Below are 27,838 nucleotides of genomic sequence, written 5' to 3'. Positions count from 1 at the left end.
AAGTGCCTCTTTGGGGTTTATTTTCCTTTGGAAAGGACTTTTGGGACATACGGCAAGAGGGAGCTCTCCGGGTCCCTTAAAGGGCCTGCAGGAAAGAAGGGCAGTGGGACGCATTGTCTGCTCTCCGCAGACAATAGGGCAGACTGCTTCCTCCTTGGGTCTGGTAGTTACATTTATGTTTCTGACAACCAGCTGGCCACTGAAGAAGCGTGGAGCCAACAGCTGCCTGGGATAATTTTGGCAGCATCACCCACGGTGCACATTTAAAATTCCAGCTGGTTCTACTGCAAGCAGGATAAACACAAACAGCTGATAATAAGTAAATTCAGAACTTGAAATATGCCAGAGACACTTTATAGCCCTCTATTTTCTCCTGGTGTGCGCTCTTTCTGCTCTCATCCTGTGGTCTTGAGCATAGACATCATTTTCATATTTTATCCTGCTATCTAAAAGTTTTATTTATTTGGGAAATATGCAGGCTCTGAATCTGGGGGGAAAATAGTTGTCGAGAACAAAATATTTGGCTTCCTGTTTCCCAGAAAGTGTTTGCTGCTGTTTCCATTTCTGGCCCAACATTTTTCCAAAGAGTTGAAAATGTCATTTAAATGAGTCAGTCCCCCGGGCTCAGTAGAAATGATAAAGATGTGGACACGGCCCTAGAATGTTGGAGCACCACTGCCTCTGGTGGACTGAAGGGCAGCTGGCATTGAAAACAGGATGTTCCTGCTGTGATACAGGCTGAGAAAGAAGAAGGGTATGCAAACCAAGGCAGTCCCCTGCAGCCTTGCCCCTCAGTGTGTGGTCCCAGACCAGCAGTGTCACTGCACCTGGAAGCTTGTTAGAAATGCACAACCAGCCGGGCGCGGTAGCTCACGCCTGTAATCCCAGCACTTTGGGAGGCCAAGGCGGGCGGATCACGAGGTCAGGAGATCGAGACCATCCTGGGTAACACAGTGAAACCCTGTCCCCACTCAAAAAAAAAAAACAAAAACAAAAAATTAGCCGAGTGTGGTGGCGAGCGCCTATAGTCCCAGCTAATTAGGAGGCTGAGGCAGGAGAATGACGTGAACCTGGGAGGCAGAGCCTACAATGAGCTGAGATCGAGGCACTGCACTCCGGCCTGGGCAACAGAGTGAGACTCCGTGTCAAAAAGAGGAAAGAAAGAAAGAAAGAGAGAGAGAGAGAGAAATGCACAACTTCTGACCCCACCCTTGACCTTCTGCATCAGAATCTGCCTGTTGGCAAGGTCTTGGGGGGAAGGGTGTTGGGGAATTTGCTGCACACACACTCTCTTGGGCAACCCGGCGGCCTCAATGAGACCAACGTGCACAGGATTCTACCGGCCTTCCCCTACCTTCCACCACAGTTTCAGTGATCCTCTCTAGGAGTATGAAAAAGGAGTGGCCAAGATGGTCAACGTCAGTTTTTATCTTCTCTCTGTGAACACATGTATCACTTACCACCTTGTCAGAAAGGCAGATTCCTGGGCCCTAATTCAAACCTGAATCAGAAACTCTGGGGATTGAGCCTAGCCATCTGGGTTTTAGCAAGCTCTCCAGGGCGTTCTGATGCACAGGTCTGAGAAACACTGGCTCATTGTCTGTCAGGCATGAATGAAGTGGCCTCTGAGGCTCTGCTCACATCCTCACTACCCCATCTCTTTCTCCTGGGCTTTCCATTTTGGGTCCCGGCTCTACCAACTCTTCCTTGGACCCTGAATCTACAGTTTCTACCTGCATGGGCACAGGTATCACAAATCTTATCCTGATGGGGCAGTGGAACTCCACCTTCAAGCCAAGATAAATGTAATTTGTAGAATTTTTACACAAAGACAAGAGGTGCAGAGGGCATTGTTATCATGAAGCTGAAAGTCATGCAATAGGATGGAAAGGAGGAAGACTGAAGGAATCCAATATGCTAAAAGTATTAAGAATTCATAGCCCAACGAGACTATCAGCCTGATACTGTTTTCTGCGAAGGAACAGATAATAAGTGCTTTAAGTTTTGCAAGCCATTTGGTCTGTGCTGCTGAAACAGGAGCAGCAGACCATATATAAATGAATGGATGAGGCTGTGGGCCAATAAAATTTTGTTGACAGGCTTTGAAATTTTCATAATTTTACATGCCATGAAATATTTTTCTTCTTTTGATTTTTTTTCTGACCATTAAAAAAAAAAAAAAAAAAAAAAAACATTTTTAGCTCATGGACCATACAGAAACAGGCAGTGGGCCAGAGTGGGCCTGCAGGCCATAGTTTTCCAAACTCTGCCCTAAATCCATTCAAAAAAAAAAATTTTGGAAGATGCAGTCCTTACTTATGAAAACTTTCTCTACTTCAAAGAAGATCTATAGAGAGAAGAAAAAAAACCCAACCACTAAGAAGCATTGTATTCAAATGCAAGAGACAATGGTGGGAAGAACCCTCTATGTCTTGTTTCTGTACATTGTGGATGTTTTTTATCACTGTTTTGCAATTATGGTGAGTGAAAGAGAGGGTGTTAAGAAGGAAGAGAAGAAAAAGGAGAAGCAAAATACAGCGAGTATTTAGGAAGTTGTAGAAGGCAGAGTAAGGACTGAAATGACCACAGGCTTTGTATTACAAGGAGAGAGAAAAATGTGGTTCTATTCTTTCAGTTAAAGAGAAAAAAGCTTCCACCTTACTCCCCAGTAGAACCACAGATCTCAGAGTTGGCTTGGCTGAGACCAGGCCTATTGGATTCTTCGCATTCGGTATCATGCAGCTTCTGATTAAGTCATGAGTCTGTGTTTGACATTCCTCAACACTCTAGACTCCCCAGCTCCCAAGGCAGGAAAAACAACTTTCATCTTTGGTGAGTTAATCAGGTCATTTTGTTCTGCTATGAAGGTGTTTCCATCTCAAAAATTGGTAGCTCATACAAAGCTGGCAAATGGGTGCTGTGGTCACCATCCTACAGACACTGCACTCATTTACACGCCATTTTGCATACACTTGTTCTGACTGCTCTTCAGTGAGAATGTCATTACTTTTATATTACAGAATTGTTATACTTTTAAAAAACTTTAAATATCTGTCATTTGTAGTGAGCAGCTTAGCATTTTCCGTGATGGAGTATATTAGTTTTCCATTGTTGCTGTGGTTAAAAACAACACAAACCTATCATCTTAGAACTCTGGAGGTAAGAAGTCCAAAACTGGCGCACCATCGGGGCTGCTATCCTTCTGGAGAATATGGGGGAGGATCCTTTCCTTATCTGTTCCAGAGATCACCTTTATTTCTTGACCTGAGGCTCCTAGCTCCATCTTCAAAGCCAAGAGCATACGTAGCATCGTCTCACCTCTGTCTCTGACCTCTGCTTCTGTGTCACATCTCTAACCCTTCTGCGTTGATATTCCATCTTTCAAGGACCCTGTGATTGCACTGGGCCAACCAGGCTGAAGTCATGGAGTCAAAGGACAATAAAGAATTAATAATAAAACCAAAGGGAAAAAAATCCTTTGACAGAATTGCCCTAGCATTTCTGGTTTAGCACATGAGCAAATACAGCATTTGGGCTGCGTCTTATGAAATCTTAATGGCTTGTGAATGAAATGAGTTAAAACTGTCAACCATCTCTCACTGAACTGAGCTTAGTGTTTCCACTTAAGAAACTCATTTCTGATTTTTATTAAATTTTTAAAATCTCACTAAAACTATAGTCCTGTCTGCTGATTCCTAGGGTAGATGGCCCTGATGATGTAATAAATCCTCTTCATCAGGAATGTCTTGGTCTTTTGTATTTCTGGCACTCTCGTCCTCACAGTAGAGAATCGCATCAGTTCTTGGTCATTTAAACAAAACTCACCTGGATTTAGCAGCAAGAACTTTAAGAACTCTGATTGTTGGGGCTGTGAACCTAAGCTTGAAAGGATAGGTTTATTATCAATATCTCACACTCTTTTTTTTTTTTTCCCCATGTTGAGCAGTAGAGTATAAGAGAGGAGAATGAGGAAATGGAAATTAAAGACGTGTGCATGTGCCGCTCCCTGCAGACTTGGTTTATACCGTGCCTCCAGGATCACGGAGCCTCGGACACAGCAGGATGGGTGGTCTCATCCCAGCTGTTTGCAGCCCACACAGTGATCAGGGGATTCTTTATTGGTCACTCTTTTTTCTTTCTCTTTACCAATTAATGTTCCTTGTTCTTGATCCACCCCCTTTGAACCAAACTACCATTGAAAAGATGGAAACATCATTTTCCGTGAAAGTACACATCTTGAACCCTGTTATAACCTGAAACAGAAAATGTAAAAAGCTGCTGTCAGTTCCTCCTTCAGTTTCAGAGTGCACACAAAGCCCTATTGTCAAACTTAAACAATGTTTATGGTGAAAAGAAATGATTAGAAGCAGGAAAGCACCACAGGGAGTAACAATCTTTCATGTTCGGAGGGATTTTATTTGCTTTTGCAATCTAATGGAAGGAAAAGAAAACTCCCGTTATCAGGAACATCACCCATCAGAGTACCTAGTAATAAAAGTGTCCAGCACCAATAATGTTATTAAAAGAAAACACTTTTTAGGTTCTGCTACCCACATGTTGTATCCCTTTAAAAGAAAGCACAGTGGATAGCACAGTGCCTGTGAAGCCTGAGCTGGATGTGGATTTGTTTGCCTTGAAGCTTTGTATCAACAGTATGGTCACCTAAGCTCTGAATTTTCTGATAAAATGAGGTGTGTATGTAGAGTTCATGGCAATAGTGACCTTCAAACTCATTCTTCTTCAGATCCTTATTTTTAGCTAGATCTACAATAGCATGCCTTTTCCAAGAATGCTATTCCCAGGCTGACCAAACTCATGTTACCATGTATTACCCCCCAAGGCAAATAGCAAAGTTTCCTTTGAAGACAGTAAATACATAGTCCACGTGCTGGACAACTGGAGGTGTTTTGGAAAATTCTTTTCATTTTCAGCAAGATACAGAGACCCACTTTCCTTGGATGAGTTACAAAACATGAAAGCAGTTATTCTGTAGATGTCTAATGGAAAGCTCTAGAATCTCCACCACATTTCTTGGTGCCAGCATTTGCATTTTTTGGCTATTTATTGGAACGTGGTTGCATGTCATTTTTTGTTCATCCATGCCCTTTTCCGACTATTTACTTTGTGCTAGGTGCCACAGTAAGGATAGTAAGCACACTACATGGAATACTCACAACAAATTATTTTTATTATCCCTATTTTACTGAAGATGAAATCAATTTAAGAAAATTAGCCTGGCCAAGGTCATGGGGCAGCAGTGAAGCGAGAATTCAACCGCAAGCCTGTGTAAGTCTGACATCCAGCATGTAACCACATCTCAACCCCTGAAATGATTTAAGCAAAAGGAAGCAAATAAGAAGAAACGTGTGCTCTTTATAGTCTTATGCACCATGTGTGGGTTTGCCTCTGAGATGTGTCAAGGCCCCGTTGAAACAGTCTTATGAGATGTTGCTTCAGAAAGACTTAGAAACACAGCTGTGTATTGATAATAGTCCCAAACTGGTAACACTTGGGTGTTCATCAGCAGGTAAATGGATACACAATTGTTAGTGAAGCTGCGCAGGGGAATTCTAGGAGCAATTAAGAGTGAACACCATCATAGACAAATCTCAAAAACATTGCACCGCATAAAAGCAACTTTACATAAAACAATATATTCTGTCTGATTTGAATTATATGACGTTTTTAAACAGGCTAAATAATCCATGATGGGAGGAAATCAGAACAGTGGTTGCCTCTAGCTGGGGAGGAGGTGAAATTGAGAAGGGGGATGGGGAAACTTCCTGGGGTGATGATCCAGGTCCTTATCTTGACAGGATGTTGGTTACACAGATGTCTGCATTTTGCAAAACTCATGGAATGACACACTTAAAATTTGCACATTTAATTGTGTGTAAATCTTATCTCAAAAGAAAAACATAACAAATATTGGCCTCTAGTTAATGAAATTGCTTGACGTGTTTAGGGGGATGTGTACTGATGCCTACAACTTACTCAAATGCATCACAAATAAGCTGTATTGATGGCTGGGTAGATAAGAAGATGTGACAGAGCAAGTCAAGTGACATATTAGAAGTGTAGAATCTAGGTGGTGTTTGAATTTAAGTGATAGGATTCTATCTAGGTAGAATACACATAGCTGTTCACCGTTTGTAAATTTTTGTAGCAAAATATTAGGAAAAAGACTTTGCATGTGGAGTCCAGGCTCTTTCCTCTGTGCAGCTGCATTTCCCCAAATGTGGGGGAGACCCACTTGCCCTGTAAAGGACCAGCGGTGATCCCGATCTGACGCTGCCACAGCGAATGCCACGGGTGTTCTGTGCCAGTCAGTGATTCAGCCTTGTCACAGTTGGGGAATAGTGAAACAAAGCCTTGAGGGGAGCAGTGGAGGCGGCCAGGGCCCATCTGACCAGCAGAATGATGCCCACCACTGTCCTCTCTGGAGGAAAGCTTGGAATAGGAGCATGATTCTGAGGAGTCAGATACACTTCAGTTTCATTCCTGGTTCTGACAACTGCTTGCTGTGTGACTTTAAGCAATTTGCTGAAATATCTCTGAGCTTGTATTTCCCCATCTGTGAAATGGGCACAATGCATAGTGGCTGGCACAGGATGGAGGAAGGTCCTTAGCACAATGCTAGGCCCACAGAATGTGCTCAAGTACTTTTCCTAGAAACTGAAGGGCCTCTAGCCAAAAGGCCTACAGCCAAAAAGCAGGGTTTGACTCTGGCCATCTCTAAGAAAGAAATGTAGTCAGATGATTTAAAGGAAAATGGGTAAAAGAAAAAAAACCAAAGTTGCAAGTTTAAAAGGTCAGTTCTCAGGATTGATGAGAGGAAAGTGGCCTTGGAACAGACAGGGGTGACCACTCCTTCATTATGTGTGTGTGTTTTGATGGAGGTCGGTATAATTATGGATATTCATGATCCCCAAAGGCCTCCTTATGGGACAGAGGCTTAAAGACATTTTCCCTACTCTTGGTCTTTCCCCACTCACCCTCCCTCTGACCCTAGGACCCATAAAGCCACTGGAGCCTTTTGTTTGGGACTCGGTCAATAGTGAGAGGACCCCAACAACCTGACCCTGGATTGGTGCACTACAGTTCCCAGGGCAAAGAGAAACAAGAGGGGTCAGCATTTTCTCTGGTTGAGACTCTTGCTTGTACCATTGCCATAAGTGATTTAAATCTTCACCAGTACTTTCATTTTGGCTCATTGTTGCTTTAATTGGTTATTCCAACACCTGACAGCTCAGCTGTCTCTCTCCTGCTCAGCTGAACTCCTGACACCCAATAGAGGAATTAAGATGCAATAGTAAAATAGACATAAAATTTAAGACAGCTATTCTGCAAAAGACCCTCTGGAGACAATGAAAAGACAAGCCACAGACTAGAAGAAAATATTTGTGAAATATATACAGTCTCAGATGGGGATACCATCTGAGAAATACATCGTTAGGCAATGTCATTGTGTGAACATCATAGAGTACTTACACAAGCATGTATGGCATAGCCTACTACACACCTAGGCTGTGTGGTATGGCCTATTGCTCCTAAGCTAAGAACCTGTACAGTATGTTACTCTACTGAACAGTGGAGGCAATTGTAACACAATGGAAAGTATTCATGTATCTTAACATCTGAACATAGAAAAAGTATAGTACAAATACAGTATTATAATCTTATGGGATCACCTTCATGTACATGGTTTGTCATTGATTGAAATGTCATTATGCAGTGCATGACTTTATCTGATGAAGGGCTAATATCCAAAATATACAAAGAAACCCTAAAACTCAACAATAAAAAGAAAACAATTAAAAAATGGGCCAAGGATTTAAATGAACACCTCTCCAAAAAAGAGGCACAGGTGGCAAAGAAGTATTGAAGAGATGCTCAATAGCACATGTCATTAGGGAGCTGCAAATTAAAACAGCAATGAGATATCACTACATACCTATTAGAATGGCTAAAACCCGGAACACTGACACTTCCAAATGTTGGCAAGGATGTAGAACAGCAGGAACTCATTCACTGCTGGTGGGAATGCAAAATGATAGACGCTTTGGATGACCATCTGGCAGTTTCCTACAAATCTAAATATACTCTTACCATTCAGAAATTGCACTCCTAGGTATTTACCCAAATGAGCAGAAAAATTATATCCATGCAAACATCTGCACATGAATATTTATAGCAGCTTTACTCATAATTGCCAAATTTTGGGAGCAACCAAGATGTCTTTTGGTAGGTGAATGGATAAACAAATAGTGCTCTATTCACACAATGGAATATTATTCAGCACAAAAAAGAAATGAGCTATCAAACCATGAAAATGCTTAAAGGAAACCTAAATGCATATTACTAGGTGAAAGAAGCCAATCTGAGAAGGCTACACATTCTATGATTCCAACGGTATGACATTCTAGAAAAGGTAAAACTATGGAGACAGTAAAAAGATCATGGTTGCCGGGAGTTGGGAGGGAAGAAGAGGCACAGCACAGAGGATTTTGAGGGCAGAGAAACGATTCTGCATGACACTGTGAAAGTGGAACACATCGTTAGTCATTATATATTTGTCAAAACCCATGAAATGTACTAAGAATAAACCCTAATGTAAACTTTGGGCTTTAGTTAATAATAATATGTCAATATTAGCTCATCAAGTTTAACAAATGTACCACACCAACATGAGGGATACCAAATTATTTCTCCCGAAACATTGAGGGTTGTTAAGCTACAAACGCCACAAGTGCAGGGAAGCACTTGGCCTCAGCCGCTGTTTGGCTGACAGCAGCACTGAAGTCTTTCCTTACTGAAGACAGCACTCACTTCTCAGCCCAGAGAGGGCATCAGCAGGCACAAGAGACATCTGGAAGCAGGCTTTACTATCTTCCCAGATCTTCCTGCCTTTTAAAAGACAAGAACTGCTCTCCCCTTAGTTTTGTCACTACACAGGACTTATGTCTCTTTGCTGAAATACTATTTAACCAAGGACTCCCTAAGCCACTGCCTTGAGAAATACTTTTGGACTAAGGCTTCTCCTGTGTGATGGGTACTACATAAATTAATAAACTTCTGCTTGTTTTTCTTATGTTAACTTGACTTTTGTTTTCAGGAGAGTTTCTCATCTAGTAACGTAAAAAGAAAAAGAAAGGGAATTATGTTTTCTCTCCCACAACTGCAAGTTGTTAAAGCATCTCATGGGATGGGATTGGACGAGGCATATATGGGAATTTTCTGTACTTTCTACCTAATTCATCTGTAGATCTAATGTTTCTCAACAATGAAATTACAACAATTTAAAAAGAATACTTGAATAATCCCAAAGAAAACAGGAAAAGAGAACTGAAAGGAAGAGAAGGAGGAGGAGGTGGAGGAGGAAGGTGGGAAAGGTAGAAAAAGAACCGAATAACAGGCCTAACCCCAATAAACTCTGATTCTATCTATGAGAACTTCTAAAACAGGCCAAACAAATCTGTGGTGATAGACAGCAGAACAGTATTTGTCTTTGGGGTGGGATTTGACTGCAAGGAGCATAGAAAACTTACTAGGGGTGATGGATAGTTTCACATCTTGACCAAAGTGATGGTTACAATGATATATACATTTATCAAAATGCATTAAATTGTACAGTTGGGATTAGTACCTTTCTCTGCATCTTACTTCAACTTTTTTAAAAGGATTAAAAATGCTTCCTTGGTGAGTGGGACTTTTGTGTGAGGCCTGTAGGCACAGCAGCCATGCTGTAGGCACGAGGATGCAAGCCACATGCTTGCTGGTGCTGGAGGACCGAAAGAAGAAATGCAGCTGAAAGCAGCTGCAGCAGCCCTGGCTTTCCCGCCTCTGAATTTCTTGTCATGAGAGAAAAATAAGCATTATGTTCACCAGGCTTTATTATGCACAGGCAAATTTACTGCTAAATATTATAAGTTTATTAACATATTTGGATATAAGCAGGACCAGAATAAGATACCCAGAACAGATACTGATTTTCTTGCATTCATGTCATAATCATTTAAAATTCATATCTGCTTTACATGAATAGATATAGAGCTAAGTGCTCCTACAAGACGAATTTTTAGTAGGCTAAACAGCACAGGTAAAGTATCTTATGAACCTCATTTCCCCAACATATCTTTTATCTCTCTTTCTCTTCTTTTGGTTTGTTTCCTGTTCGTTAAGCTAATAGATGTATTAATTCCATCCCAATGTGGCTCCAAATTTTGAAATTATAAGGCCCAAATGAATTTTTTTTCTTTGCTCGAAAAGGATAAATACCTCATTCTGAAGACCATTCAACACATAACAAAAGTTAATGAATGGCATTTCATTGCAGCCACAAACCCATTAAGCATCAAATCCAGTAGCTGTGAACATCAAAGAAGTCAAACTGGGCATCTGGTCTCTCCTGTGCAATGGAAAAACCTCCTAATGAAAGGCCATGACTTTATTGTTGACACCGATTCCACTTCAAACTTGGTGCCTGCAGTCTCTGCCATAAGATTTTCCGAGGTTTTTTTTTAACTCATAAAGTTACGTAACATGAAATGTTGTCTCCATAGTAAAAGATGCTTTCCTAAAACTGAATGGCCTCTAGCCAAAAGGCCTACAGCCAAAAAGCAAGGTTTGACTGTAGCCATCTCTAAGAAAGAAATGTAGTCAGATGATTCAAAGGAAAATGGGTAAGAGAAAAAAACCAAAGTTGCAAGTTTAAAAAGTCAATACTCAGGATTGATGAGAGGAAAGTGGCCTTGGAACAGAAAGGGTGACTGCTCCTTCATGATGTGTGTGTGTTTTTATGGAGGTCAGTATAATTACAGCTATTCATGATCCCTGTGGTGCTTTGGTGGGAGGTAGAGGGGGACAGTCAGAGACCGATGCCTTCGCAGTCGCTAGTGCTGAGCAGAGGATTTGGTGAAGTAACCTGCAGTGGGTAAAGTGTAGAAAGCACAAAACTAACTCCAGCCCACAATAATCATTCACTTTTTAATACCACTAAAATAATGAAGTTCAAAGCAATCATGTCTCCGACTTCTGGAAAAATATTCGGGTTCCAATTTATAAATCTTTTGTTTAATTCATAACAATGATTAGCAGCATTTAAAAATCAACTTTATTGAAGTTTAATTTACATACAATAAAATGTACCCATTTTCTGTTTATGGTCTAAGGAGTTTTGACAAATGCAAACACTCGCGTAACCAACGCCCAATCAAGACACAAGTATTTCCATCATTCCACGAAGGCTCCTCAGGGTCTTTTGCTCCCAACCCTCACCCCTACTCTCACATAACCACTGAACTACCTTCCATCACTGCAGATTAGTTTTACCTCTTCTAGAATATCATAGAAATGGAATCATGCGGTGTCCAGCTAATTTTGTTCCTTTGTGTCTGGCTTTCTTGCTCATTGCGTATTTCAAACACCTTCTCCTTTTCCTTGATAGGGGATATCCCATTGTGTGCATGGCCCACAGTCTTCACCTACTGATGAATATCTGGGTTGTTTCCAGATCGAAGCTGTATAAATAAACCTTGTGAATATCTGTGGCCAAGACAATGTAGATCATGGCTTCATTCCCTTAAATAAATATCTAAGAGCAGAATTGTCAGGTTGTACGGTAAGTGTATGTTTAACTTTCTAAGAAAGAAACCATCTGTTTTTGAAGAAGTTGTACTGCTTATATTTCTATTACTGTGTGCAAGAGTTCCAGTTGGGAAGTGGCCTCTGAGCAGGTTAGGACCATGGGGAGGTTTGCACATTCCCACTTCCCTTCCTCTCCCACTGCATTCAAATACATTGCTCTCACCAAGGCAGACTGGGGATGGCCACACGGGGGGACCGTGAGGGTGCGTTCTCTGGGATCTGCCCTCAGAGCAGGCAAGGCAGGTCTCAGGATACACAGTCTCTCTGATCAGAGAGCTTCTGAGTAATTCTACCCCAGTGTGTGTGCATGTGTGTGTGTGTGTGTGTGTGTGTTTGGGGGGTACATACACAAGCCTGGGTACGTTTATTTGAACATGTTGTTAAAAATACCTGTATTGCTTAACGCTCTGCTTTTCCTATCTGAAACTGACTGAGAGGCCCGCTCATCTCCCCACTCTTTGCTGGTTGACACTTTTTCAATTGCAGTTCCTATTCATGTCTAATGGGAGGCAGGGAAGCCTAGTGATTAAGAGTGAGAGTGTAAGATTTCATTCATCTATTTCACCACTCATCTTCTCTCTGCCTCAATTTCCTTAACTATAAAATGGAGATATTAATACTACCTATTTCTCAATAGCAAATACTATTTTCCCATTTGGTACATAGTAAAAAGTCAGTGATTTTTTTCCTCTTCATTGCTTTAATAACATATGCGGTATAAAATGACATATCCAGCGGTCTTGTATTTAAAAAACCTTTGAGGCTTGACTGTGAGTAAGGCACAATACAGATGTGCCCCTTACTCTTGAGTGCCTTACAGTCTCTCAGGAAGACACAAGTCATATAGCCACTGATCTATCATGCAAGGAATAAAGTGATGAAAGCCAGCAGGAAAATCCTGAGATTTTCCCCATGGATACAGCTCCTCCTGGAAAAATGGAGGCATGACCTCTAGAGGCAGGGAGGACTGTCTGCACTGGATTTAGAGGACAGCTGTGTGCTGGAGGCTGCCAGTGCTCAACAAATTGAGCTTGCACTTTTCACTGTGCTCAGGTGAAGTACTCCTGCCAGGGTCTGCACCTATACCTGAAGGTTTCCCCCTCCTAAGTGTTGAAGGCCACTTTGCCCACATGTGTGGTCATCTGGAGGTGCTTAGAATTACACACCACCACCACCCAGGGCAGCCCTCTACTCATTACCAATGGGTATTTACACAGCGCTCCCTTGGCTTTCAGATGTGATGACCCCGGAGCGTTTTGCACCATTTCCCACAGTTTCCACAGTGATGTCACCACTCAGTGCTGCTACCACTGTCCCCTGTGCTTCCCAGTGAACCACAGGAAGGTGAGTCCTTGTCTCAGGCTCTGTTTCTGGGAGCTGGAGTGCAGAGCCCCAGACCAGATGGATATGGCGGCCACAATTCAGATCAGCAATAGGGAAGACTTGAGTGCAGGCAGTGCCATGAGCCGGAGACAGGGGACAGGAGAGCAGATGGTGGAGGAGGAGCCCACAGCCTTGGATGGCAGGTGAGGAAGAGGCCCTGGATAGCATCGAGGCTCATGCAGGCCCACCAGGAGGGTGCACTGGCCCACCCTGCCTGATACACTGCTCCAACCCCTAGCTTAGTCATGCATTCCACATGTGTTTACTGAGCACCACAGTATGCCAGGCCCTGGTCTAGATGCCTAGGGCATATCAGAGACCAAAAGACAAAAAAAGGTGTCCTGGTGGCGCTTACATCCTAGTAAATAAATACAGGTCCTAAATAATCATAGTGTACAAACAGAAATCATATACCACGGTGGAAGGTGATTGGTGTTTTGGAAAAACAGTAGAGCAGAGCAAGGATCGCTGGGAGGGCTGGAGAGAAGGCCCAGCCTTATAGCCCACTGGGAGAAGATAGACAAGTAGAAAGTGAGGAAGGAAAGAACCATCCAAAATTGTTGCCAAAATAAGAGAGTCAAGATAATGAACAACAAGATATACTAACAAGAATGAATAAGACAAGACTACTCGAGATCAAATGAAGCAGCGGTTCTCCAAGGGTGGTTCCTGGACCAGCAGCATCAGCAGAAATGCAGGCTTGGGCTCCACCCCAGATCGGCCAAGTCAGAAGCTCTGAGGGAGGGGTTTGGTTTTAAGGAGCCTTGCAGGAGGTTCCAGGGGATTCAGATACATGCTCAGGTTCAAATACAGCTAGAAGGAAACACCCTCCTGTGTTGGGAAAAGCTCACCTAGTGCAGGCGGGACCAGAAAAGAACCCAACCTGTGACCTGAAGCGAAACCTCAGAACTCAACAGAGAACAAGAAAATCACCAAAGCACTCGGGGAAAAAAGGAAAAGAAAAAAGAAATGGTCCATGAAAGAAAACACATTATTTGACATCAGCCTTCTCATCAGTAACAACATATGCAAAAAAGCAAAGGCTGGATATGTCCGGAGTTCTGCGGGACAACAGTTTAGAGCCTAGAAATCTATGTCTAGGTGAGGCATCATTCAACCTGCGGAAGGGAAAGGCATTTCTGGTCATGCAGGCATGCAGAAAACCTAACCATTGATGACCGTCTCAGAAAAAGACACAAATCAAAACAAAACACTCCCGTGAGAACTGAATCCAACGGTACTGGGAATCAGAGGTGAAGATGAGAAAAAATCAAGAAAAACTCATGGCATCTAAGTAGGCTTTGACTGTAAAAATGTATAACAATCAAAAAATAAAATTCAGATGCAATCCAGGTGGGCAGTGGTGTGGGAATTCGGGTAACTTGAGAGGAGAGGAAATAGAAATAACAGATTGTTGAGTATTTTGGGGGAGGGGAGAGGAGATAGCTATTAATTAACATGAGGACATTGATAGGAAGACATAGGCTTTAGTATGTGAGATGAAAAAGTAAGACTATTTGAAGAATACAAATAGTCTATATCAGTTCCAAACTATTAAGGGAAAAAGTAGATCAAAGAAAACTTAATCAATCTAATAATTGACGAGAGAGAGACTAGAAATCCCAATGAATCATTATAAATGGAATACATAAAGTAAGTCAGCACAAATTTATTAGTAGCCTTAATGAAGGTGAATAGATTGAATTCTCCCATGAAAAGACAAAGACTTTCAATTGAATAAAAGAAAAAAAGTAAAGTGAAATCCAGCTTTGTTGTTTACAAGTGACAAAATGAAGTGCCACCAGAAGGCTGAATTTAGGGAAAAACAATCAGATATTCATCAGATGCAGTAGAATGAATCGGGTATATCACTTGTAAAGTCATATATAATATAATTTGAAGTGAAAATGTTCAAAAACATATATTTTATATTGGTGAAGGATGAAATCTGCCAAACACATATTAGTCCCTTCACCACGTGGCTATAAATAGAAGACAAAATTGGTGGAAATCTGAGGAGAAGCTGACGAAGCCACAGCCATGGGGGATGAGGGCCTGGATGGAGGCCAGAGCATGAGGACTTGTAGGACAGATGAGAAGAAAAACAGACAAGCGGGTGACACCCTGACACACACACATGGGACGGGAGGTGGCGATTTCAACAATGAAGTAAAACATTTGTGACATAACCTTTTTGGGAAAGCCAGACCCTGGAGAAAGAAGGTAGACGTCCCAATTATTTTTTTCCACCTCACAAATTTCATTATTTCTTGATACTTGAACACAGGAGGAGCCCCACAGAGACAGGTCACGGCCTTGGCTTCAGACCTTATGATATGAACTATATAGACAGGTGTAAGGCCAGTGGCAGAGGCAGGCAGGCTTTGCAGGAAGGTGACAGGAGGGTGCTGGGCCTCATCAGGGCCAGCAGAACAAAGCGGCCTGGAATTTGCACAGGCACGGCCTGAGAAACTCAGCCCTTCCTTCTCAGGCTCCAAGCCCAGCTTCGTGAGACCTGATTGTGACCACCACACCTGGGACATTCCTCTACCCCCTTTTGTGTTTTCTCTCTCTCTCTCTTCCCTCCCCCATGTCTCCTTCCTTCTCTTTCTCATTTATTCGTTCCCTCCTATTCGTTTTCTCCCTCCCTCCCATTTATTCCTTCCCTCCCTCCCATTCGTTCCTTCCCATTCTTCCCCTCCTTCCATCCCTCCCTCTCACTCCCTCCCTCTCCCTCCCTTCCTCCCTGCCTTCCTTACTTCCATTCAGTTGAATTCTGTGAACCAGTTTTAACCACAAGAGAACATCAGCATCCAAGTTAATGATGACAAACCTCAAATAGAATCCAACTACTAGAACTTAGAGAGGGACAACTGCTCACGGGAATTCGGTGGTGGTTCCCCTGGGGACTCAGGAGAGGGCCTGTGCCTGAGCTACACACTGAGCATCCTTAAGTCAATCACAATTCTGGAAAAATTACTGCATTTGATCCACACCTTTTACTCTCTCTGCCTCTTTTTTTACTATTTCACTCTTGAGCTGTCCATAATTTCCTCTGAAAAGGGGGAGTTAGGAGGCACTCAGAGGATCTGAAGGGTAAACCCATTAGTCATTCTCTTTCTAAGCAACTGTAATGTCAAATATAATTCAGGGAAAGGCTGACTGTGACTTCTCTGGTTTTCAATTTATCATCTCTGCTCTCCGTATCGCCTCTCACTGAATATACACAAGAGTCAGCCGAGAACTTGATAGGCTCACTCAGTGTATGTTCAACCCCATGGAAGGTGCGTAGTACATGTCTGAGTCTCTCATTTTAATCTGCATTTTGTCTGATGACAGCAACACAAATGTACTCTGCATTGTGCAATAGATATGTGTGCAAATTAATTTTTCTTGGCAAATCATTTGTTTGCTAATGATTTACCTAGCATTTAAGAAATTTTAACTAGATAGCAAAAGTCGCCAAGAAAAGTAACCATCACAAGTTGGTGTTTTCTTTCATAGGCTTTTCCTAAATTGAGAAACACTGGCCCCGGGTGTACGAGACAGAAGGATGATAGAACTGTGTGTGCTTGTGGGTGTGTGTCTTGTGGATGTGTGTTGTGTGTGTTTGTGGATCCATGTCTCTGTGTCGTGCATGTGTGTGTTTGTGTGTGTGTGTTGGGAGAACAGCCATGGTTATTCATATTGAGGAATAATTTCCAAATGTATGTTGTGAATGACTAGACTTCTAACAGGATCAGCTGCATTTAACCCTAAATAATGGATATTTATTGCAAGTGTTCTGTACCATCAGCATAACAGAGCAGAACCCTTTATTCTTCTTAAGTCCTGTGCTTTTGCCACAGCCTTTTGCACAATCTTAAAGCAGCCTGACTCAGAATTGACCACCATCTGCTGTTCCTGACTTGGAATCACCATGAGATTTGTGTAGCCAAACAACCAGCAATCTGATCTGCCTGTCCAATTAGTTAAATAAACTGAAAGGGCTTTGCTGACAAAGTAGTGATAAATGCTCCAATGATAATTATAGGACAGTATTTTCACATCGCATCCATTGGACATGTTTAATTCTGCGCCAGGCATCACCCATGCAATTTACAAGATGCAGGGAATTAAAGAGTGATGAGGGGACCATGGATAAGTGGACTCTGCTGCCATGGACACTGGGCGCAGTGCAGCCCTCTGTATTCCATGTCCCCAAGGGCAGCACACTGAGGGGCAGGGAACACATTTGCTGAGGTAATGAAGGAGGGCAGAGCCCAGCGCCCCCTGTCGCGTCCAGAAGGTGCAGGTGCAGAAACTCAGCCACAGGGTACCTTCTTTTTAGCAACTCTTTGAAAACGGAGATGGATAAATGTAATGACCTTGAAAGCAAGTTCTGCCAGGTATTTCGAGTTGTCGTGAAATATATTAAAACAAGTTCACAACCAATGTATGTAAGAATTTATTAGGATAGGCACATAACAGAAAGCTCAAAGGACGACAAAGCTGCACCTTCCTAAAGGTTGACCCATGATGGCACTCAAAGCACCATTTTGTTAGAACTTGGAGGAAAAGCTCGATCTCTGAGCCTTCCCTCCTCACAGTCTGGGAAACATGCACAGGATGAAGATAAATCCTACATAGAAATCTTATAATTTCAGAATTAGTCAAACACATTTAAAATACACACATTTAAAAATACTTACATTCTCATTTTGCGTTCATGAAGTGATTACTGACATTTACAATCACATCTGACATCACAGCGCAAGGCTTTTCCGGGATCAAATTCAAGTTTAAGTCAAATCTACGCAAAGAACTTCAGCCCAGGGGAATAGTGGGCAAAATCTGCTGAAAAGAACTGCTTGCCACCTTGCAGATAAGAGCAACAGCGCAGTAAAGGGATTCCAGAGCTTCTACTTTAAATAGAAGGGCATTTATCTACAAGAACAGACCAAAACACAATTTATTTTTAAAGCCCTTCAGTGAGTATTTGTCTCAGAAATCTATTATGAAAATAGTGTCTTTGATTAGTGAATATATGGAGAATTCAGATTATCATCCTCTATTTTTGGTTGAGAAAATGCACAAACCATATAGATTTAAGCCATGGGTTTTGCAGCCAAAGTAGAGACAGATGTTTTCTGGGATCATATCTCAGATTCCCATGCTAAAGCTATTGTTCAAGGTGATGGAAATATGTAGGGTGCATTAAACCATTTTGCAGCTGCTAGAAAGCCGTGTTTTCCTGTTTTCCTGATTTAGACAATGGAGAAGCTAAGAGGAGAAATAATAGGAAAGGCTTTCCTATGTTAGTTTTAAAAAGACAGTGTTATTTTTAATTCAATTTTTTTTTGTCAAATCTCATCTCTGCTCTCCTAGTTTTCACAGAAATATTTATAGGAATAAAGGTTGAAACAAAAGTACCTAATGATCATCTCCATCCATCGAAATATTGCTCAGGGATAAGACCCATGAGGATGGAAAAGACAACGCAATTTGAAGAGAAAAAAAAAATTCTTTCAAACTCAGTTCACCCTGCAAAATGGACACAACACATGCATATAAAGGTTTGACTTTTTGACTCCACTTTTCTGCCTGATTGCGGGGAAGATGACATGAGGCTGGCCCTTCCTGAAGCTTTGCTCCTCTGCCACTGACCAACAGGCAGGCCTTGAGGTGGCCTTACAAGGTCAGCAGTGACCACAGCCCACTTCCCCACATCCTTAATCAGAACCTTGTGCAGTTCATCCCCACATTACCCAAACATAACGTCATAGTGCTACACACAGATGTGTTGCATCGTGATGCTGTGGCAATGACGATGATGCTGAAGTGTGGGCCACCGAAAGCAGAGACCAGATGTGGCTGGTCTTGCCTGGAAGCCAAGCTGTTGAGCAGGGGTGGAGTCCCTCTACAGAGGATGCTCACCAAGTTCCTCTTAATGCATTGTCGATAACTGTACTGCCCTGGTTTTTCTGCCTTCCTCAGATTATCTGTAGGAATTGTCCTCCTGCATCACCCTTCCCAAATGACGAAGAAGAAAGAAAGAGCAATGACAGCACCTGAAATTCAGGAATGAGTGGGTATGGCGAGCTGCATGTGTGACATGTTCTCTTTTTACATTGTCTGCTTTGAGACATGGGATGAGGGGAGGGAGAGAGTTGGTCCTGAATATATTCAGTTTTTTCCAAGAGTCTCCCAGAATTATTGACCTATTTGGATGACAAGTCTTCATTGCCTTGTTGTCCATCTCCATGTGACACCTTCCCCCTGTCCCCACAGCCCTGGCTTGTTCTGCTGTTGAACAGGTCACCCGGAGAGAAACACTGTGTCTAGTGAGAAGTCAGCAGGTGGCAGGGTGCACCTCTCCCCACACTATGACCCTTGGATTCCCTACTGTGCCACGCCCGAGCAAGCTTGGGTCCCTCAGGATAAGGATGATTTGTTAATGTCCCCTTGGCTGGTGGGCATTTGTTTACCCACTACTGTAGCCCCAAGATCCCCCAAACAAGAATTTCCATGCCTCAAAGTAACAGCAAAAATAAACAGGAGAATAAAGCACGTGTTTGAGCCCAGTGGTTTCCACCAGACGCACCTCCTGAGCCATCTGGTTGGGTTGCTGGCTCTTCCCCAGCAGTGGGAGTGGTGTGCAAGAGAAAGCACCACCCAGCAGGAGAGGGACCCAGCCCTGCCAGGGGAGGTTTTGAGGAACTGGATTCTTTATTACCCATTTCTCTCCTTGCGGGTTCCACAGAGAGGGTCCGTGTCCTCCCTGTTCTTGAGAATGGGGCTGCATGTTGTCACCTACAGAAAAATTCAGAGACCAGACAATGGGCCTGGGCTGTGAGAGCAATCAGAACGCTGTGGAAATAGGAGGCCTCGTTGGACCCCAGGATTCATACACAGACTGCGTTGGGGCTCTGGGAAGCCAAGGACAGAAATGCCTCCTTCACCCCAAATGATAAGGGCAAGGATTTTCAAGGCCCAGAGGGAAAAGTGTTGTATTTGCATTTATTTAAGTGCTGATGTTGGTCAGCAGCGCATCCAGCCATGTCTTTAGAATCCTCTGAATGGCCAGACAGGCAGCTGCTCTCCACGCCACAGGCTGCCCAGCTTCACACATCACCTAGAGTCTCGTGGCCAAGGAAGTTTTGCCAAATGGACACAGCCTTTGTCTCCCTTAAGTGTTAAACACCAAAGTTCCAACTGAAAACTGGAGACCATGAGATGACTTTAAAAAGAAGTTCCAAATGCCTCACTGAGCCCCACAAAACCTCCATCTTTCCTTTCACCTCCCCTGCCCCTTGAGTTTTCCATTAAAAACAATCTGAACCATAGCATCTATATTTCAAAACTGGCAAGAGTATTAACTCTAACCACCTGGTGGTTTTTCAACTGCTCCAGGGTGTCACCTCGGAGACCGATGCATTGCTAAGGCAAAACCAGAAACACCCTTTCTCTGAGGCTTTGGGGCCTTGGAGGGAGACACATTTCCTCTGTCTGTTCTCCTGCACAGTGACAGCAAAAAGCCCACAGGAGACGTGAGGCCTCCCAGAGATACTCAGGTAACTTCTAGTGACTCTGACCATTGGTGACCCCAGGGCTCTGTTCCAGTGCCCCAGGCAGAATGGTGCCGTGTGTGTGTGTGTGTGTGTGTGTGTGTGTGTGTGTGTGTGTGTGTGAAAGAGAGAGAGAAGGAGAGTGCACACTATCAACCACATTATCATCATAGGGAGAAATCTTTGCAAATGTGACTTTTAAAATGAGGATATAAATGTAAATGGCTTTGAGCAGTTTTTGCTGATAAAAATGATTTTAGTTAGTCCTCTTCTTCCCTCTTCCTTCCCTCCTTACCCCCAATTTTAAGGAAAAGAGAGACACAGAACAAAAGTTCCTTAAGCAAACTGCCTGACTAGCTCCCTACTTGGTGTGTGCCCCAGCCACACTTCAGGATTTAAAATCTCAGGATGCTGCATCAACTGGAAACTATGAACTGTGCTAAAATGCTTTAAAAGGACAGCTTTCAAAACACAGTGCATCATCTCCCGTTCACACATCCTTTAGAAAACAGCCCGATGGAAGTTTCCGCCATGGCTTCCTCCGTCTGAGCTCGGAGCACTGGCATTCCCAGCAGCATGAAGTGGAGGCGGGGCCACAAGCAGGGTGTCTGAGGCCTGCCCTGGCTCAAAGACAGGTTGTCCTTGATTTTGTTTCCTTGTTAGTGTGGATCACATCCGTAGTCAAGTGTGTGATAACCTCAGTACATTTAGATGAATTAATTCAAGTATCTTTGCACAAATCCCTGGCCTCTCTCGCCCTAGCCCTGTAGATTTTGTGACTTCACAAACACCTGTAACTCACTTCAAGCAACTTTTCTCATGCTTTTCAAGCTTCCTTTGCAAATAAACCCAAGACTATTAGAAATGTAAGAACTAAAGAGGCACTTCCTGCCTCCTTGCCACCTAAGAGGTTAATTGCACTTCTGGCCGTTCTGGAGGATGTCAACAATTTCACATTTAGCAAGACTGGGGAAATGCAAGAATGCAAATGTAAAGAAATGTTTCCAGTCCTGAACATGCTCCCTTTGACCAAAAAATCAGATCTTCTTATCTAATTGAATAATTAATTGACTTAGTTTTCATCCCAGGAAGAGAAACAAATCATTTCAATCCTAATCGGCATGAGCAGCCCACCTTTTCCTCTTAGATGGTCGAAGTGAGCAGAGAAGCTATTCAGGGGAGCCCCTTAGCCCCAGCCTCCTCACACCCTGATCCGGAACTGGTCACATTGGAATTTGAAAAGGAAGGGGGAGTAAGAATCATTACAGAGTCACAAAATCTCCACTGAGGCACGCCAATGCACAGCTTCCACTTCAGGAACACCACACACGCGTAGAAAATACCTGCATGTTCCAAGGGAGCTTTAAGGAGAAGGCTTACAATTGTTTGCTAAGATTTCAGTCCAGTCTTTCAGAAAGATGTGGGTCCCCCTTTGGAATGGGGAGTTCAAAGCTCTGAGGATGGTGGCCGGTGATTCTAGTGTCTCTAGGGCCACCTCACTTTCAGCAGTCTGCCCCAGGTGTCGGACTATGGGAAACAAAAGAGACAGTGTTGGAAGCCACGGAGCCCCTGCTGCCTGCACGTCTGGAGCTTGGGAGGGAGCCCCAGGTTACCTGCAGCCACGCTGCAGACAGGCAGCATGCTCTAAGGGAGCCCGTGTGCCTGGCGTTGGGGGAGGTTGAGGGGTCAGCTGCCGGGACCGGGGTGTGTCTGCCCACAGGGAACCTGGGCCTGCTCCTGCTGCCACCTCTTTGTACTGTGGTCAGTGTCCCCATGCCTGCGCATCCCCTCCCCCAGTCGCTCAGGGCCCCCTTTACCTGTACTGGTTCTCCATTGCCCTGCTCTCTGCTCGCTCTGGAACCCAGGAGTAACTGTCTGCTGCATTCTGGGGCTTCTCCTTCTTCTCCTCCCTCTTCGCTCTCCGCTTGCGATAGACCAGTAGCCCCAGAGCCAGGGCCAGCAGAAGTAGGATGCCCACCACGGTGCCTAGGATGTAGAATAAAAGCAGCTTTTGCCCGTCAGTGCCGTCGTCGTTTTGTGTGGCCACGGAGGAGTCCCCACCTGCAGGCTCCTGGGCGCCAGAGGCAGCTGTAGTGTGATGGATGCTGGGCTCCCTCCAGAGGCCTGGGGACCCACTGGGGGCCAGCACCTCAAGTGGGACAGAGGTGATGGGGGCATCAGATGAGAGCAAAGGTCTCCTTGTGGTGGGTGTAGACTTGGGGGTGCCCTCCAGGCCCCTCGTGGGACTGGCTGTTGCAGCGGGAGGCACAGTGCTCCCCTCTCTCTCTCCCTTGTACTCCTCATCGGGGGGCCCAGATGGTGGTCCCAGAGACACAGGCCCCATGGCGCAGGAGACCCCATTGGGGGCCAGCACCCAGCCTGGCAGGCAGCCACAGCGGAAGGACCCTTGTGTGTTGAAGCACAAGCTGTCGCAGAGGGGGCCCTCCGGGCCCACACACTCATCCACGTCGTGGCACTGAGTGCCGTCCTCCCCGGCCAGGACATAGCCCTCCTCGCAGGAACAGTGGAATGAGCCCTCTGTGTTGGTGCAGCCCTGGGCGCAAGGCGAGCGGCCCAGGGCACACTCATCCACATCCTGACAGGCCTCCTCTCCAGGACCGCCCGGCTCATAGCCAACCCAGCATTCGCAGCGGAAGCTCCCAGGGGTGTTGACACACTCCTGGGCACAGGGGGAGTCCTGGCATTCGTCCACGTCCACACAGTCCAGCTGACTCGAGTCCAGCTGGTACCCTTGGGGGCAGCGGCACGTGTAGTTTTTCCCATGGGGTCCCGGGATGCATGTGGCCCCCCCACGACATGGGCTAGAGCTGCAAGGGTTTCGTGAGGCACAGGTCACCAGGTCGTCCAGCAGCCGGAACCCTGGCCGGCAGCCGCAGAGGAAGGAGCCATCCCCGCCTTCAAAGCAGTCCTGGTGGCAGCCCCCATTGTTGAAGTTGCAGCCATACTTGGGGCTGACACAGAGGGGGCCCGAGCTGCCCCAGTCGAACACATCGGGGGCCTTCTCCTTGCACAGGAAATAATGACTCTGACTGTCGTCTTTGTCCCCTTCCCCACAGGCCACATTGGCGGCAGAGGCAAAGGGCACAGCCTCCAAGGAGGAACTGGTGGTCTGGAAGGGGGTGGTGTAGGTCACCTGACCTGGGCCCCCCAGGGCCAGAGGCCGGCACATGCCTTTGAAGCTGAATTTGCACACGAAGCCCTCGATGTTACTTCCGGGGGAGCCTGGGCTCCCACAGGGGCCTTCGGACCACTTCGGGAGGCGCCTGGGAAGGAGCGGCTGGGACAGGTCCAGCAGCAGAGACACACAGCGCTTGGAGATGCACGAGTTCCGGAGCTCCTTGTGCCAGTTAGAGTAAGGCGTGTCCTCCCCGCCGCCCACCCAGCTGAAGCCCTTCAGCGGCAGACTGGGGTCCAGGCACTTGCCCTTCTCTCGCTGGAGCCCAATCCAGAACTTGCCCATCCTTGCCGTCAGGGCTGCCTCCCGCCTCAGGAGTTGGGCCAGTACTTGCTGGACGTGCTGGGCCTCCTCCTCGCTCTTCACAGTGGCCAGGTTGCCCCCGTTCTGGAGGCAGAGGTTCTGGGCCTCGGCAGCGCTCAGCTTGCCCCAGTGGGCCGTATAGCAGGCGGTCCCCGCGCAGACCACCGCCTCTGTGTCAGCTCCTGTCCCGGCCCCGAGCTGCCTCAGGAGCAGCAGCAGCAGCAGCAGCAGGCCCACAGAGGTGGCCATCCCGGTCTCCGTGTGCCCCTCGGCAGGAGGCGAGAAGCCCAGCGGCGACAGTAGCTTCTATCTCGGCTCCCAGCTGGGACCCGAAGGGAGCTGAGGGGTGAGCTGCAGCCACTCTGGCCCCGAGAAGGACACAAAGACTGCGGGCTTTCCACGTCCCCGTGACCCAAGGCGCATCCTGTACTGTTGTACTTCTTATTTCTCACCGGATGCTGGGGCTTCCTGCAATGAATAGTTCTCTGACTCCTGCTGCCTTCATCACGGTGCTGTTGTTCATAAAAGGAGCTAGGCAGCTCTGCCGGGTCTCTGGCTCAGCACTGTGGAAACTCAGCGACGTGGGGAAGACGTTACAGCCTGGAGATACTGCCGGCTTGATTTTGGCTCCATTCTCTTTCTCATGGCATGAGGAGCCTCGGAGGCATGCTATGGAGTGCACAGAGGCTTTGGGGGCTAGGAACTCGAGGAAGCTCCCTTAGTAACCCATAATAAAATTCCACTTTGGTTTGCAAACCATCAAAAAAGAAAAAAAATTCTGAGACTTAAGACGCAAGGCCATGGATGGTTATAATTTTCAGCCTTTTTTAGAAGCAAACTGGACTTTCCTTTTGCCTAGCTCATGTTCTCTGTTGACTTTGGGAGTCTTTTCTCTTTTATCCTCCCATCCTGAACTTTAAATAGACAGACATTTTTTAAATAGGAGCTGGGTCGTGGGAATGTCTGGGTTTTCAACATAATGCCAAGCTCCTTGATAATGTTAATCCAAAATGGGTGAAATTTGGCAGTTTTGGGGGTTTCACAGTGGAAATATTGCATTGTGAGGTGGCAGGGTCACAAAAAGCATCAGAAAGAAAATGAAAATGTGTCCGGCCTTGTGGTGCAGGCCTTGCAGGCTCACGTCCCCTGGCTCAGGATTCCTAGCAAGGGCCGGAAATCTGGGCAGGGAGCGGGAATCCAAGCCCGGGCAGGCCCTCCCATGACATCGCGACTCGGCAAAAGCCCGGGACTCACAGGGTGCTTTTCTTGCCGCCACAGACCTTAGATCATTGGTTGGGATCCCCCAGGAGGGGACCCTGAGACAGGATTTGGGGAGACTAGTTTATGTGGAAGGGGAAGTGAAACAGACAAGGAGGAAGCCAACCCGCGATGGCTTGGGCTGCTGGAGCTGGTGCCGGGTCACTCTGGGGGCCTGAGGGGACCACACCTCAGCGCCATCTCAGCTGAGGGAGGGGCTCAGCTGTTCTCCAAGTCCCCTGTCATTGGTAGCAGGCTCTGTCTCTCACTTGGAGAGACTGACTATAAATTCTAGCCCTGTCCAGTGACCAGAAGTCTCTCTTACACAAAACTTGTTTCTCTGGACAGACACCTTATGACTCTCGTCTGACCCATGTCCAGTTTATTCCTATCAAGACAGCCACTTCCTAAGAGAGCCCTGATGGGAGGAGAGTTGGGTTGGGGCGTGGGTCGGGGGAGACGCAGGAGGCAGCACAAGAAGACACAGGAAGCAACAGAAGCACTGTGTCCCAGGGAGATGGCAGCGCGCCTCACGGGGCCTGCAGAAAGTGGGATCTGTCCGGGTCACGAACGCTCACTTGGGGCGGGGGGGAGTGAAGGGAGAGAGAGGGACCTGAGACCTAAGCCTTTATTGGGGTCCAGGGCGTTTCCCAAGCGGGTTTCCCATGGGGACTTCTCACTGGTGGGTTTAGAGCAACCAGACATGGGCTCCGTGTGGTCCCTGTGGCTGAGAGGTGGGCATGGCGGCATGTCTGGGAAGTCCCTGTGGGGTGTGGAGTCACTGAGGCTATCAAGTGGGCTGTATCTGCCTGTTCCACAGGGAGGTGGTCACAGGAGGTGAGTGTACAAGGCAGATATTTGGGTTGGCCACATTGAGGGACCGGGAGTGGGTGAATCCCTGGACACCATGTCAAGGGCGACTAAGCCCTGCTTCTGGTAGGAGAAGGTCCAAATTACATTCAAAATGGATGCAATGCACAATTATAAGAATTCACCACACAGCGGCAACTCTTTGGTGCTCTGCACTGACTGTGAAGGCCCCAGGGGACGCGCCATGGTGGAGAACACAGGGAACACCTGTGAACCTGGCACCAGCAACCACCACAGTGACCTCCATGGAGATGTTGGGGTGTCCCTGGGCCTGGGAGCTCGCTGGCTCCCTAAGGGACAAGGGGCTATCTCTGACTCCAGCTGGATACCCTCCTAAGAATGTGCCTTAAGTCCTTGCATTTTGGCAAAGATATTTGAGACCCTTTGGGAACTCTCCATAGAAGCCACCGGACCCTCCCTGTGCCCCTTCATCTATCCATCTGTTTGTCCATCCACCCATCAAACATTTGTTGATTAAGACCCTGCTATGCGCTGAGCGAGGCACTAGATGCCAGAAGGGGATCCCTGCCTCTGTGATCCTTGAGGCCTGTTAGAGTGGGACAACTTCGAACAAGTCACAGCACTGATGGCTTTATTTCAGGCAGCACAGGGGAGGGGGGAGGTCATGGTCAATACAGGGGTAGCATCCTGGCTGGGGAAGGGGAGTTAGGAGAGGCTCCTCTGGAGAAGACAGGCAGTAAAGTCGGAATCTAAAGGAGTTGCAGCTCAGATGTGGAATGGTGTTGGAATGGGGGTATAGCATGTACAGAAGCCCTGGGGACAGGGAGTGAGTGAAGGGCAGGGAAATCAAGGCCCAGGCAGTGGGAGGGAGGATTCAGGGGAAGATGGAGCCTGTGAACCCCAGTAATGAAGGCTTGGGGCTTCGTCCAGTGGACCCACGCAGGGGGTGGGGATCCCTCAGCAGGTGGCCACAGGTTTCCAGGCCAGATGACAACCACCTGGACTAGGCTGGCCCCCAGATTAGAGAAGGAAGATTGAAGAGCTGTGGAGGGTCCAGGTCAGATGTTCTCGGGGCTGGGCCGAGGTGGGGGGAAGGGCACTGGGCACGCAGAAGGACTGCATGGCTCCTGCTTGTGCTGCGGGGAGATGGGGTCCTAGAAGGCTGTGTCCGCTGGAGGTACCTGGCTCTGAGAACATGGGGGACTGCCTCCTGGGGCTCAGGGTCTCCCAGCCCCCTGTCCTTGTGACCTGCCTCCTCGGGACGCTGAGTGTGCCGCCAGAGCTGGGTGAGTAGACAGCTGTGAAGGGTCCAGGGAAGGCTGGTGTCCTCGGCTTCTAGCCAACATAGCTGGCCATGCATTTGAGCTTGGCAAGGGTCAATCTTGTTCTCTGCCTGGGAAAAGCTGCATTTCTAAGGGTTTATTTTCATGCAGGTAACTTCTTAACATTCTGTAAAATTGATCCTGCAGCCTTGGCATCCACTCATAGCAGGAAGCCTTTCTCGTGATCTAGGCCCCTGTTTGTGCAGCTCAGAGGTGGATTCCTCAGGGGTAGATTGTGATCTGCAGCATTCACTCACATTCTACTTAGTTGATGCTTAAGGATATGGGCTAAATGAGTGACTTTCAGCATGTTAGCCACTCTGACCCCCAGATCTTTGTCAAGATATCTTCTT

The 27,838-nt window shown here is 46.1% G+C and overlaps 1 protein-coding gene across 1 annotated transcript; it reads right to left on the bottom strand.

Moving 5' to 3' along the window:
- Positions 1-17,452: 17,452 nt before the first annotated feature.
- CD93 (CD93 molecule) lies at positions 17,453-25,112 on the bottom strand. The gene is made up of 2 exons (XM_003905146.4): positions 22,394-25,112; positions 17,453-22,103 (listed from the first exon to the last, which is right to left on the bottom strand). The coding sequence occupies exons 1-2, from the start codon at positions 24,322-24,324 to the stop codon at positions 22,079-22,081; spliced, it is 1,956 nt and encodes a 651-aa protein (XP_003905195.2). The 5' UTR covers positions 24,325-25,112; the 3' UTR covers positions 17,453-22,078.
- Positions 25,113-27,838: the final 2,726 nt, after the last annotated feature.

Source organism: Papio anubis, chromosome 16, assembly GCF_008728515.1.
Source record: "Papio anubis isolate 15944 chromosome 16, Panubis1.0, whole genome shotgun sequence".
In the NCBI taxonomy this organism is placed as follows: Eukaryota; Metazoa; Chordata; class Mammalia; order Primates; family Cercopithecidae; genus Papio; species Papio anubis.
Note: the sequence above shows the minus strand (reverse complement) of the source record. Positions and strands in the feature narration are given on the sequence as shown.